The sequence below is a fragment of the Stegostoma tigrinum genome, chromosome 1 (genome assembly GCF_030684315.1).
Source record: "Stegostoma tigrinum isolate sSteTig4 chromosome 1, sSteTig4.hap1, whole genome shotgun sequence".
NCBI lineage: Eukaryota > Metazoa > Chordata > Chondrichthyes > Orectolobiformes > Stegostomatidae > Stegostoma > Stegostoma tigrinum.
In genome coordinates this window covers 82,134,865-82,148,759 of record NC_081354.1, presented here as the reverse complement: position 1 = coordinate 82,148,759, position 13,895 = coordinate 82,134,865, and the positions used below count along the sequence as shown (strand labels likewise).

Below are 13,895 nucleotides of genomic sequence, written 5' to 3'. Positions count from 1 at the left end.
TAGCTCGAAAGCCTTTGCAGCTTCGGAGAAGCGCGTCACTGCAGTCTGTAGCGCATCTTCTGTGTGTGTGAGTAGGGCGCAGTCGTCCGCATACAGCAGCTCCATGATGGGCTCCCGTGTTGTCTTTGTGCGAGCGAGGAAGCGGTGCAGATTGAAGATATTGCCGTCCGGGCGGAAGTGAATGGAGATGCTGCTCGTGATGCCGTCCTTCGCTTCCTGCAGCATCATGTTGAAGAAGATGGTGAAGAGCGTCGGTGCCAAGACGCAGCCCTGCTTCACGCCGTTACTGGTGGGGAACGGGTGTGATAGGTCACCGTTGTATTTCACCTTGCCACTCTGACCTTCGTGAAGTTGCTGTAGGATGGTTAAGAACTTAGGAGGGCATCCAAGCTTCCCCAGGATTTTCCATTGACCGTCACGGCTGACAGTATCGAAGGCTTTGGTGAGGTCAATGAATGCCGCATACAGTCCAACGTTCTGCTCACGGCATTTCTCCTGAAGTTGGCATAGTGCGAAGATCATGTCGGATGTGCCTCTGTTTACTCTAAAACCACATTGATTCCCACCATTGCGGAGGACAACCTGACAGAAAGTCAGTCTGTCCAAGAGGATTCTGGAGAATCTTCCTGGCCGTAGACAGCAGAGTGACACCTCTGTAATTTGAACAGTCCGATTTCTCACCCTTGTTCGTATACAGGGAGACTATCACAGTCACGTAGATCAGCTGGCACCTCACCATGTTCCCAACAGAGTGCAAATAGGTTGGCGAGTTTGTTCAGGAGTGAAGCTCCTCCTAATTTGTATACTTCTGCAGGGATTCCGTCGATACGGGGGGCTTTGTGGAGTTTCAGCTTAGAGATGGCGGATTGAACCTCATCTAGCATTAGTGGGCGGTCAAGTTCGAATCTGATGTCTTACTGCGGGATTCTCTCGATGGACGCTGTTTGTAACTGGCGATTGTCCACGAAGAGGTTCTCGTAGTGTTCTGTTCATCGCTCCATGATGGTTTCTTTGTCAGTAAGCAAGCTGGCACTGTCAGCAGAGCGCAAAGGGGCCTGAAGTTGGCGGGTCGGTCCATACATCATGCGCAGAGACTCATAAAAAGCTCTGGTGTTGCCAGTGTCTGCATACTGCTGTGTTTGTTCTGCCAGTTTTGACCACCAGTCGTTTTGCATCGTTCTGAGGTTGGCTTGCAGGGTACTGCATGGAGCTCTGTATTCTGCTTTAGCTGTTTTGTCGTCAGATCTGGAGAACAAGGTCTGATGGGCAGAGCGTTTCTTCTGGAGGAGAGTCTGTATCTCAATGTCATCAACATGGAATTTCATTGATGAAAACTACTTCACAGCATAATGCAGCAACTCCAGCTTCCTTTGCTGCTGCTGAATAAAGAATATTCAAGAAATGCAAGAGTTTAAGAATAATAAGTAGCTATGATGATCAAAAATGGCATATAGAGAATCACAGATCTGATAAAAGTAGCAGTCACTTGCCTGCATTCCCATATTGGAAAATATGGACCCTCAAATGGTTGATGCAGCTCAAACCTCAGTTACAGTGTGAAATCCAAAAGAATGGACACTACATCTCCTACATCTGAAATATAATTAGTTTCGAAGACATTAACTATGATGTCAGCAAAACCAAATGTGCTGTGGATCTTTGAGATCAGGGTAGAGAAATAATCCAGTGGTCTGATATATATATACCCATGAAGTATGCATCTTGCTCCATAGTACCCTCAAATGCTTGGACACTTGCGCATTGTTATGAAAACCAAATGAACTGTGGATGCCGTGAATCAGAAACAAAAACAGAAGTTGCTAGAAAAGGTCAGCAGGTCTGGCAGCATCGGTGAAGAGAAGTCAGAATTAATGTTTCGTATCTGGTGACCCTTCCTCGGTGAGACATCAATGTCTTCCTTGCTGCAGGCTTTTCTGGTGCACTAGTTGTGTGGTTAAATGAACATTCTCTTTATATAAGTGTAGAAGGTGGTTAGTATCAAACTGTTGTAAATAATAAACATTTCTAGTAAGAGTCATCGCATGATAAAATACTGCAGATCTGTTTTATACTTTATTTTTGACACTTTGGATTCTTCAGATTGACATGTTCAATGCAGCATCATGCAGTGCTATTACTTTTGATCGATACAAGAGTTAGATGTTCCCCTACATTCTCCAAATGATCTCAATTATTTGTAAACTTTGGTTATTGCCATGAAGGAATGGATACCCAAGAGAAAGGCAATTTAAATTGATTCTTGAGCTTGTCTCTCTCTACAGTACCAAATGATCATCTGCTTACTGCTTTGTGTATTCCTTGGGAATACACGCTGCATTGCTGATGGCTTCAATGCTTCTATCTTCCATGGTGCCATTCAGGACTCTTACCGAAGCAGTTTGTAAATGGCTTGCCATCACATAGTAATATCATATCGGGGTTGTTGATAAAGGTTGGCCAAGAGCATGTTAGTGAATATCAACAAGCTTTCATTAAATATACATAATATATACAGCAGGGATCACGCTATGACATCTCTCAAATCCTACACACTCAGGTTCTGGTTCCATGCAATGTGTTATCATCTGATATCACTGATTACGTAGTCTAATAATTAACACAGTACAATGTAAGGGTTAATACGTGAACACTAATACCAATGAACACTAATTAACAGGAAGTATCTAAATAAACACAGCTACTCAATCTACAGCTCAGGTATTCACCTATTTTGACTAAATCACTGTTCAAAATTATTAATGAACACATTGAAATATACATCTGCCTAGAATTTTAATAAAGACATACATTTAAAAAAAAAGTTAATTCATTAAAAAGTGAAGAAATGAATTTCACACAAATGTTTACAGATTGAAAACATCGCAAAATGCTATTTAAATCATGAAACCTTTTAATCTCACAAAATAAGCCCCAGAATGTAATCAGCCATTGTAACCATAGAATGTCATTAATGCATGCCAGAAGCTATACTTCATGTATTACCTGTAAGAACACTGGGCGTAAAAAGGACCTGTTTATCTTTCTGTTGTTGACTATAGTAGCTTTCATAGTCAGGAGCCTTTATTACAAGGAAATCACCAGCTGTCTGATCAATTATGAAGAGATAGTCATCCTCATCATCCATGTTATCTTTTACAAGTGGTTGATCCTCTTCCTAGAATAACCAAGGGAGAACAAAGTCATTATAGATCCCAAGAAATATTTGCAAAAAAAACTATAAATTCCTAAATATTGAATGTTAACAATACTTCTATATTGCTTAGTTAGTAAAAGGTTGTGAATTATTTTTCACTGTTTTAATTCAAGATTTCTTTAACCACGTTGCGTTTTTCTTGCCAAATGTATCAATAGTTTCATCATTTATCCACAAAACTGCACATAACAAACACTTCTCAGTTATAGATACGACACATCCTCTGAAACAACTTTAGGACATTTCCTGTAATAATACATGTTGTCAAGATTGTGGAACAGTTGTCTCTTTTCAAAGAGAATACACTGAAATGATGTTCTGAGTACATTTTAGATTGGCTCAAAAAGCTTAATGCTATATAACCTTGAAAATAGTACAAAATGTAAGATTTTGTTTAAAGTAAAAAAAATCTCCTAATATCTTTTGTTCTGTGTCTCTCTCCTTAGGTCCTTCGATGGCACACATGCATTTTAAGAATATTGGCTAGAGACGGTGTGACATTGTTTACCAAATGCAGTCTGGACCGGAGAAATGCCTGAAGCGCCTGTCTCTTGGATATGCTTTCTGTCATTACGATAGCATTGGTTTTCAAATAATTGAGATCATCTTGTGGAGAATGCAGGGAAGGGTGAGCAAATCATTGTCCTAAATCCTATAATTAATCAAAAGTAATTGCTCTGCATAATACAGCACTGGGGAAATCAATCTGAAGAATCCCAAAAGGGCAGGAAGAAACTAAAAACAGATTCTTCAGTCATCTTATCTTGCCCACTGTCTCGTATTCGAAATGTTTAGTCTAGTAATAGCCACTGTGCTTACATAAAGACATGGTTTCTTTAGATGTGGTAGTAAAAGGCTCTCAATGAATTGTACTCAGTGATGAGCCACAGCCATCAGTAAGAAAAAAAGTAGCAAGTGCGACAGGACAGATTATAATAATGAAGCAAAGAAACTCCAAAAACTGAGTTCTAGAAGTATAGAGATAATGGGAACTGCAGATGCTGGAGAATCCAAGATAACAAAGTGTGGGGCTGGATGAACACAGCAGGCCAAGCAGCATCTCAGAAGCATCTCTCTGATGAAGGGTCTATGCCCGAAACGTCAGCTTTTGTGCTCCTGAGATGCTGCTTGGCCTGCTGTGTTCATCCAGCTACACACTTTGTTATTCTAGAAGTATATCTCTCTTTCTCTAGTGAATAATTTACTAAACTGATCAATAAATGTTGCAAATTCCTTGGAATTTTCTTTGGTAACTGAAACCTCATTACGGCTCATCATGCTATGAGACTTGCCTGGTAGAATTCTTCATAGTGATCCACAGAATCTGCTCGGTCTAGTAAAGTTCACACACAAAAAAAGGTAGTCTATTGAGAAGGGGTATTAACGAAAATGCATGGTATTGCATGATAGCTTCTATGCACAAATTAAACTGATCAGATAAACATTATTGCTGAGACTATGATGCAGGCTTTGGCAGAAGTCTTTTATCCTCAAGATTGAGAACTTCTCTCCCACCAAGCCCATATGATAGCACTGTAATAGGTGATGTTTAAGGTTCTCCTCAGCACAGACTCATGAAGTTTTCATAGGTTTCCCCAAGCTTATTTCCATTGCTATTTTAGACTTATACATTTACTACAACCCATCTGGCCCCAAGTCTCTGGCTTCATAAATTACGATGATCGAACGGATGCACTATTCTCTCAAAATTAGCTCTCTACAAACACGGGAAGAATGGCAGGTCTCTGGGATCAAAACTGTTCATGTGGATTCTATTCTTGAAAATGTGACGTATAAAAATCTGTTTGTTTTGTCGCTTGGATTTTCTTCACTGAGGATGTATTTTCAGCTAAAACAGGCAATAGCTACATTCCACTAACTGGAGTATCTGCAATCTCATGAACTTCCATTGTGGAGGATGGTTTCTCTATGAAACAAACACTTTTTTGCAACATTCTGGATCATTAAATCCAATCATTCCTTCTTGACCACGCTCTGAATCTCAGTACGCTCGTTATCCCATTTCAGTGCTGGTTTCCATGCAATTGTACACACAATGTATTCAAACTGTATCAGCAACTTTTTATTCTTAATCTGCTGGCAAATTTCTGCAGGAGTGTATAAACTTCTAACTTCAATTCGTTGATTAACTTGTTTTGATTATCCTTCAGTGATTTTATTACTAGTAAAACAGCCATGTTTGCTTCCTCGATTAAGGTAATTGAGGATTATATCTTGCTTGGCATTGACCTTGGTCAGTGGCACAAATTCTTCTTCAGAAAGTATGAAAAATAAATCTGTTATTCTGAAGTTGCATCTTCTGAATCATCTAACCATCTACATCAGACTTAAATACATTAGAGGAGTATTTGCTCAGCAATCTGTGTTGTATTCTGAGTTGAGGATATGTCAATGAGCTCTTATCTGGGTATACTGCAAATTGGCTGACTGAATGCTCGGGTTGTCTCTTGCAATCTGAAGTCTCTGCAGCATTGACAGCAGTGAAAAGTGATCTGTTTTGAAAGCAAATCTATATATAAAGAATTGTTTACTCCAAGAAGTCCAATTCTGCGTTCCATTTGGCCCATCTTTGAAACTAAATGTTCCAGATATCATTAGCTCTATTGCCATGTCTTCCTAATGTGATTTTTTTTTCAGTTCTGCACCAAGGGCAATGCTTTTACTCCTGTATTGGAAGCTATTCCCTCACTCTAACCATTAAAAAAACGAGATAATTTCTGTATTCTACAAGTGAAATAGATAGTGTGATCTTCTGTGAGTAAAAATGTATGATTCTACAAAAAGAAAACAAAGAACCGAAGACGCAGGAAATCAGAAACAGAAATTGCTGAAAAGAAACACTGCCAGCATCTGCGGAGAAAAAGACAAATTAATGTTTGGGTCCAGTGACCCTTCTTAAGAACTGGTTTTAGCACGGCAAAGGTTGGTATACATGCTGAAGATGGGCTGGAGGAGGTGTTGGGCAAGAATAAACAATAGGTGGAGATGGAGCTCAGTGACGGAGAAACACAGTCAGAATGGAAAAAGAGATAATGGGAACTGCAGATGCTGGAGAATCCAAGATAACAAAATGTGTAGCTGGATGAACACAGCAGGCCAAGCAGCATCTCAGGAGCACAAAAGCTGACGTTTTAGACCTAGGCCCTTCAAGGGTCTAACCCCGAAACGTCAGCTTTTGTGCTCCTGAGATGCTGCTTGGCCTGCTGTGTTCATCCAGCTACACACTTTGTTATCAAGAATGGAAAAAGGGCTGAGTAAAGATCAGCACAGAAGAATCAACAGTTGCTAATGGGGCTCATTGGTGGCTGACAGAAGATTGTTTATGGTAGCAGTCCATGTGATGGCATGTCCTGGTGTTAGGGTAAGGACATGGCGCTCAGGTCCTAAAATTATTGAACTCAATAATGAATCCCGGACACTGCACGGATCCCAAGTGGAAAATGAGATGCTGATCTTCTAGCTCACGATGAGCTTTGCTGGAGCACTGCAGCAAGCCTGAGTCAGAGATGTTGGCCAGGGAGCACAGTGGAAGTGGCAGGTAACAGAAAACTCTTTCATTTTTGCGGACAGAATGTAGATGCCCCGAGTAATGGTCACCAGTCTGCATTTTGCCTGTTCAGTGTAGAGTAGACCACATTGAGAGCAACAAATACAGTAGGTGAGGTTTAGTGAAGTGCAATTCAAACCTAAAGATTGAGACATACTTCCTTCACCGGGCGACAATCATAACATAATTTTCTCTTTTTGTCAACAACAAGGATCTCAGTTTAGTTACAGAACATTTTTAGAAACTTGGACTCCGTTTTCTGATCAGTCATTTAAGCAGTTGGGAATCTATATGCAAAGTGCATCTACATCTTTGACAGTTACCCCATTCATGACAGCATTTGTCATTTTATTCCTTCAGGGTAAAATTGAAGTATAAAATGCCAAGAAGCAGGAAAACAATTTTATGACTGAGCTTACCAGAAATACATTTTTTTCTCTTTTCTTGAGTTTTACTGTTAGAACTTTTCATTTTTTAAAACGTACTTGGAGGGGAATGAGGTAGGCAAGTCCCGGTTCGGGATGGGTGGGGGGGAGGGGAGTGTGGTCCTGGGGCTGTTGTGTGGAGCTGGGGCCCTTGCGGAGTTTTGAAGCCTGGCATGGTCTGGAGACTTGGTCCAGTGCAATCAGGAGGACACCTGCTGGCATGGACTGGGCTAAAAAGTACTGTAATTCGAGTGCGTTTTTTAAAAACCTTTTATTCTTATGCTGAACTTTTATTTATTATTCCTTCAATTTTGCACCAAAAACTTAAGCATCTGTACTTAGGTACCTTGTGCCTAAGATGGAGCCATAAGCAGCAACTTTGCAAACTTTTCACTGCACTCATTCGAGTGCATGTGACAATAAAACTAATTTATTCTAATTCATGCATTCATATTACATTATAATTTATGTAGTATTGGCTGTATAAATTTTAGTCAGTTTACATTTGGAATATTGTACACAGCTCTGGTCACCACACTCTAGAAAGCATGTGGCTTTGGAGAGGGTAAAAAAGAGGTTTACCAGTTATTACCTGCATCAGAGTATAGTAGCTATAAAGAGACATTTGTCAAACCTGGGATAACACAGTTGGAGCTGGATGAACACAGCAGGCCAGGCAGCATCAGAGAAGCAGAAAAGCTGACATTTCAGGTCTGGACCCTTCTTCAGAAATGGGGGAGGGGGAGGGAGCTCTGAAATAAATAGAGAACGGGAGGCAATGATAGAAGGTGGACAGAGGAGCAAATAGGTGGAGAGAAGATGGACAGGTCAAGGAGGTGGGGATGACACCAGTAAAAGTGAGTATAGGTAAAGAGGTGGGATTGGAAGGGTCCACACCCGAAACATCAGCCTTCCTGCTCCTCTGATGCTGCCTGGCCTGCTGTGTTCATCCAGCTCTACACCTTGTTATCTCAGACTCCAGCATCGGCAGATCCTACTATTTCTTTGTCAAACCTGGATTGTTTTTGCTAGAGCTTTGGAAGCCGAGGAGTAACCTGACGTAACTACATAAAATTATGAGACACATGGAAGGATGGATCAGTTGGAGTTATTTTCTGAGGGTGGAAATGTCACATATTAGGGGTTGTAGGTTTAAGATGAGAGGAGGAAACATTTAAAGGAGATGTTTAAAGGCAAATTCTTTTACACTGAGGTAGGTGCCTGGAATACACTAGCGAAGAACTGGTAGGAGCAGATATGATAGCAATATTTAAGAGTATTTAGACAGGCACAGGCAGGCAACAGAGGTACATGGACTATGCCCAGGTAGATGGGATTGGTTAAAATGGCATCATGGTTGGCACAGATATGGTTGGTGAAGTGCCTGTTCCTTGCTGTACCTTCTCTGATCTACGTATCTGCTCTGTGATAATTTTCACAATGTCAGAACTACATTACCAAAGTTAACTTAGCTACACAGCAATTTCAAAATATTTCAATCGAGGTACATGTTCTATAGTTATCACACACAGTTCAAATCACGATGCTGCTTCCTAAAATACTTTTTGGGTAATTTTACATCCTGGTTGTCACTTCAATCCACAGATGAGAAAAGTAATTTTTTTGAAAAATAGAAAGAAAATGTTACTGACTTACATGGAGTCAACTACCTTTGCTTCCTGTGCTATCCTGATTCATAAGCTGATTCTAGTCCTGTCACTGTATTCATCAGCTGGAAAAGAAATTTTCATCTCGCATGACTTCCTTGATAATTGCATCTTGTAGTCCAAAAATATGTTACGTAATATCTCTAATAGAAGTTAAAAGGTATGGCTGCTCTCATTAGAGAGAGATGACTGGTGGCAAGAGGAGAGGTTGAGAAAGAGAGTCCCTCAAGGCAACTCAGCCAGGGCAGGAATTGAACCCACACTGATGACGTTGCTCTGTTTTGCAAGCTAGCCATCCAGCCAATGGAACTATGCAGACTTTGTGGGCATACAATTGGCACATCTCCAGGGTCAGTAGACTTGAATATGGATCTCCTGACCCACAAAACCCAATCCACTTTTCAACTCTTGGTAAAAAAATTGTAAACAAGTTAGACAGCCTCTGATGGAACACTAAAAAAGAGGAATAAGTGAATGGCAAAACGAAACTTACAGAACTGCAAAAGAAGCTAATCAAAATATTGTTATCAGGGGAAATCCACCTTTCTAAAGTGGGTCCAAGTGCTAATTTGGTTATCAGTGGTAGAAGATGAACCACTAGCAAATCTTAATGAGAAGAGGAAATTGTCTTAACATTATGTTGCTTATTGCATAACAGCAATTGATACATGTCACATTGTCTTAGTTATTATGTGTACTTAGGTAACCAGCAAATAATGATGACTACTCTGAATCCGTCAGGATCTAATGCAAAACTCCTCTTTTCCCCTCCTAAAACTATATGGCATCATCAGATCACATGGGGCTTAATTCAGTCTCCCACATTAACACGTTCACAATCATTACCTCATACATCACATCCTTGGCAGGTTTGTTGTCAATCAATGGCTATCCCAATTGAGAACAGTTAACAAGGTACAAATAGAGACCTTTCTAACTGCTATTTTAACATACTTCTGTTCCTTTCAAGTTGTGATGTAAAAGTAAGAGAAAAGTTAATTCTGAGCAAAATCCATAATGTGGAGCCTATTAATCTTTTAGCATGTTTAGCTGATTGATAACGTACTTGAAAAAAACTGCAGTAAATATATGAAGCAGAATAAAAGATATAGTATTACCATCGTTACAAAGTTGTGTAGAATACTCATGAATTGGAAGGCAGGAAGTTAGAAAGGGTTTGTAAAAATAACATGGGAGAAAAAAATGTGTGGTTCCTTTAAGAGATAGAGTGCTGAACTAAGCTTGGTGATTTATACAGAAAAATATGTCTGCAAGCAGCTGCAGATTACAGACAGTTCATGAATCGAAATGTGTATTGAAGAGTTATACTGTTAATAAGCAAAGCAGCATTTTTGCCAAGACAACAGGTTTTTGAATTTAGCCAATTAATTTAAACCAGGCCCTAGATACTGAAAGCCAAGTGAATTTAAATCTGATGGTGCTGACAACTTGGGACAAATCCTAGTGTAAGAAATGGACAGGTCATCAAGGAGAATTAAAAAAAAGGGCATTTGGAAAATCACCAGAAAGCAACTGCTATCTGAAGTGAAAGCAAACCCGCCATCTGAGACATAAATGTGGCTTTCTCACAGAATCATTAAGCTCTGTAAGAAGTTCCAAAGGTACCACAACATTTTTTTTAGTTCAAAGCCCTCACAGAAGAAATTATAGACAGAACGGCAGAAAGAGAAGACACTCCTGACAGATGATCAAGGGAGAAGTGGAAACTTTCCACAAGATACATACTGTACACTCGGAGAGATTATTTATTAATTGGGTTTATATAAACGGGGCTTGTGTTTGTTTGAACAGCATTCCAGTAGAATTTAGTTCAGTTAGGGAATGTTTAGTACTCAGGGGTAATTGTTTGGTTTGTTAGTAATTCTGCTAATTTGTTCATTGTTAAGGTTAAATAAATAAATTGTTACTTGTTATTTATGGGATAGACCAGGGAGTTTCTCTCTTTTAAGCAGTCTTCTAACAGATTACCATGGGAAAGAAGAGCTTCTCTGGGCATTTCGGGGGTAATTATTAGAAAGGAAACTCTACTCCCATCGTAAAAATTGGGGCTTGTGTTTTGGTTTAATTATCAGAGGGGTTTGAATTTTCCTTTTCCGTAAGACTATAAAGGAGCAGGTATAAAATTTATCCTGGTATGATCATGCATTTAGATCACAAAAAAGATGGACAACACATATTTCCTTTGAGATGCTACTGTACTGTTTACCTCTCCCTCTTCTTCTTCCTCCACTTCCGTTCTGACAGCTGACTCCTCCCCATCCTCATTATCCTCCAGTTCATCTTCACGGCCAATACTTTTCAGTGCTCCAAGTTGTTTCTGCTTTTTTGACTTTTCCTCTGCCTCTTCAGGTTCAGGGTCAAAATTGAAGGTGAAGAAGTTATATGCCTCTTCAGCAGAAGGAAACCCATCCTGTAAATTACATAAACATATCAAATCAAACAAACCAACAGCAATGTTATGCTGAGAAATGTGCAGATTTTTCAACTGAAAAGACAAGTAGTGATGCTACCGACAAATTTGCTACAAATGCAAAAACTCATACTTACGCAAAATCTGAATACGTTTTTCTTCTGCAAGGAGAGACTAAATATGAAATAATACAAATCAGGCATGACTGGCATGTATACCAGTCCATTAATCCTTAAAAGCACAAACCTCATCATTATGATCTCCATTTCTTCATCATTTCCGGTATCAATATTAAACCATTGTTGTGCCATACCAGTAGTGGAAACTGTTCTACAAATTCAGTTCCTCTTCATTTAACAGCAACTGGGATATGACCTCAACACAGCATCACAAATAGAAAGGTTCTGAAGCAGTTTCACCGGATCCTAAACATTAACTTGGTTTTCTCTCCACAGATGCTGCCAGACTTGCTGTGATTTTTCCGTCAATTTGTTTTTGTTTCTGATTTCCAGTATCTGTAGTTCTTTTAATTATGAAAACCACGGTAGAAGTATGTACATTATGCTCAGGTACTGAATTCAGTCTAACATTTAATAGATAAATACTTGTACTGAAACCTCACTGTGTGTCACAATGAAAATGTGATGACACATCTTCTAAATATGCTATGCTGGCACATTGTATGGCTCCTATATTTCTCAGAGCAGAATAATTATTGGGGAAGTGTACTATTCATACAGTTATTTTCCTTATTTTCAAAACTCTGTAAACTGGATCAATAATTTCCAGTGTATAATACCGTCCCCAGCATTGGCATCCAAATAATGACATGATATCTCAGGTAATGTGCTGTTTATTCAGATTTTCTTTTGAAACTCTACATTTTAAAACATTCAACTGGTTTTAGTTGCTTGAAGACCATGTCCTAATGATTTGCAAGCAAATGAAGGACTTAGTTGGTTGCATAAGTGATGAATTATACACTTTTTAGGGTGAAGAGCGATCTGCGAAAATATAGCAGAAAGGATAGAAGGGAAAGCCAAAAGCTGACATGTAGAATCCCTTTAACATGGAAGTGTCAATAGGAATTATACAATTAAGGAAAATAAACCATCTCTTGACTTTTAAAAAATCCTATTTTCTCACATTGTGGAATTTGGGAGATTTAGTCATTGCATAAAAAAAAACTTATTGACTTGGAATTGTAATTTACCAGTTTGCATATAGATTGGATAATATTTTAAAATTCTTTCGCAAAGAAGTTACATAGCAAATACATGTCCAAAAGCAAAGTACAACTATGTTGCCCTGATTTAATCAGATGCACTTTGCCCGAGCATAATTTAAAGACATTTTTCAAAAAAATTACTGGAGTACACAACTATTCAGGTATTTATTCTCCTCTCTAATCGATTCTGAGTTGCCTGCCTGAACTACTGCAGTCCATGTGCTGGGTAGTGAAAGGGGCGCTTTTCACACCCATAGTACTAACAGAGAGGGAGTCCCATGATTTTAACCCTAAGCAACTGCTTCCTTGAAGTCTAGGTCATGAAGGTCACTGGTTTGGAAGGTTTTATTGATGGCATCTTTGCGAGCTACTGCTGTGCATTTCTTAGATGGCATACATTATTGCCACTGTGTGTCAGTGATGAAGGGAGTGAATGCTGAAGGTCTGCATGGAGGGGATTCCAAACAAGTGAACTGACTTGTCTTTTGATTGTTTTTTGAGCTTCTCTCATCAACGCACATGGAAATTATTCCACCACACTCCTGTATTTTGCCTTGTAGATGTTTGATAGGCCTTGCAAAGTCAAAAGGTGGATTATCTGTTACAAAATTCTCAGCATCTGACCTGCTTTTGGAGCAACCATATTTACCGCTAGTCTGGTTAAAGGTAATCCCAAGTGGGGTATTCAGGCTTGGCATTGCCATTCAATGTCAAGCAGTGATGCTTAGTTTCTTTTTTATTGGAAATGGTCATTGTCTGGCACTTGTCTCAGATGCACATTACTTGCCACTTATCAGGTCAAAGCTAACTGTTGTTCAGATCCTGCTGCATGAAGACAGAGTCTGCTTCAGTAACTTAGAAGTTAGAACTAGAGTGAACATTATGGAATTATCAGCAAACCTCCCCATTTCTGACCTTAATGTAGACTGAAGGTCTTGGGTGCAGCAGCATGAAGATGGTTGGCTCTAAAATACTACCCCGAAGGAAATCCTGCAGTAATGTCCAGGGATGCCCAGGGACTCCTTGATGCCACATTCTGTCAAAGTTGCTTTGATTTCAGTGGCATTCACTGACAGCATTGCACTGGAAATCAGCACTCTTGTCCATGATGAACTATCTAACGAGATTAAGAATGGAGAGTGTAGCCCTGGAAAAACCCAAACTGGGCAGTGACCAGATAATTCTTGGCCGTGTACCACACTTGATAGCAATGTCAATGAACCCTTGTACCACTTTGCTGATGATCAAGAGTAGACTACTGGGTGGTAAACAGTCAGGTTGGATTTGTCCTGCTTTTTGTGGGCAGGAAATACCTAGGAAATTTTTCACATTGCCACGTGGATGCCAGCAATGCAGCTGCAC

General features: G+C 39.6%; 1 protein-coding gene across 2 annotated transcripts in view; it reads right to left on the bottom strand.

Annotated features, from left to right (window-relative positions):
* Positions 1-13,895, bottom strand: part of cc2d2a (coiled-coil and C2 domain containing 2A) — a 190,756-nt gene that overhangs the window by 126,719 nt on the left and 50,142 nt on the right. For both annotated transcript variants that reach the window (XM_059646681.1, XM_059646684.1), the window contains exons 10-11: positions 11,102-11,305; positions 3,004-3,175 (exon numbers count right to left, since the gene is read on the bottom strand). In XM_059646681.1, coding sequence (XP_059502664.1) covers positions 3,004-3,175; positions 11,102-11,305 — 376 coding nt within the window. The remainder of the gene's footprint in view (positions 1-3,003; positions 3,176-11,101; positions 11,306-13,895) is intronic.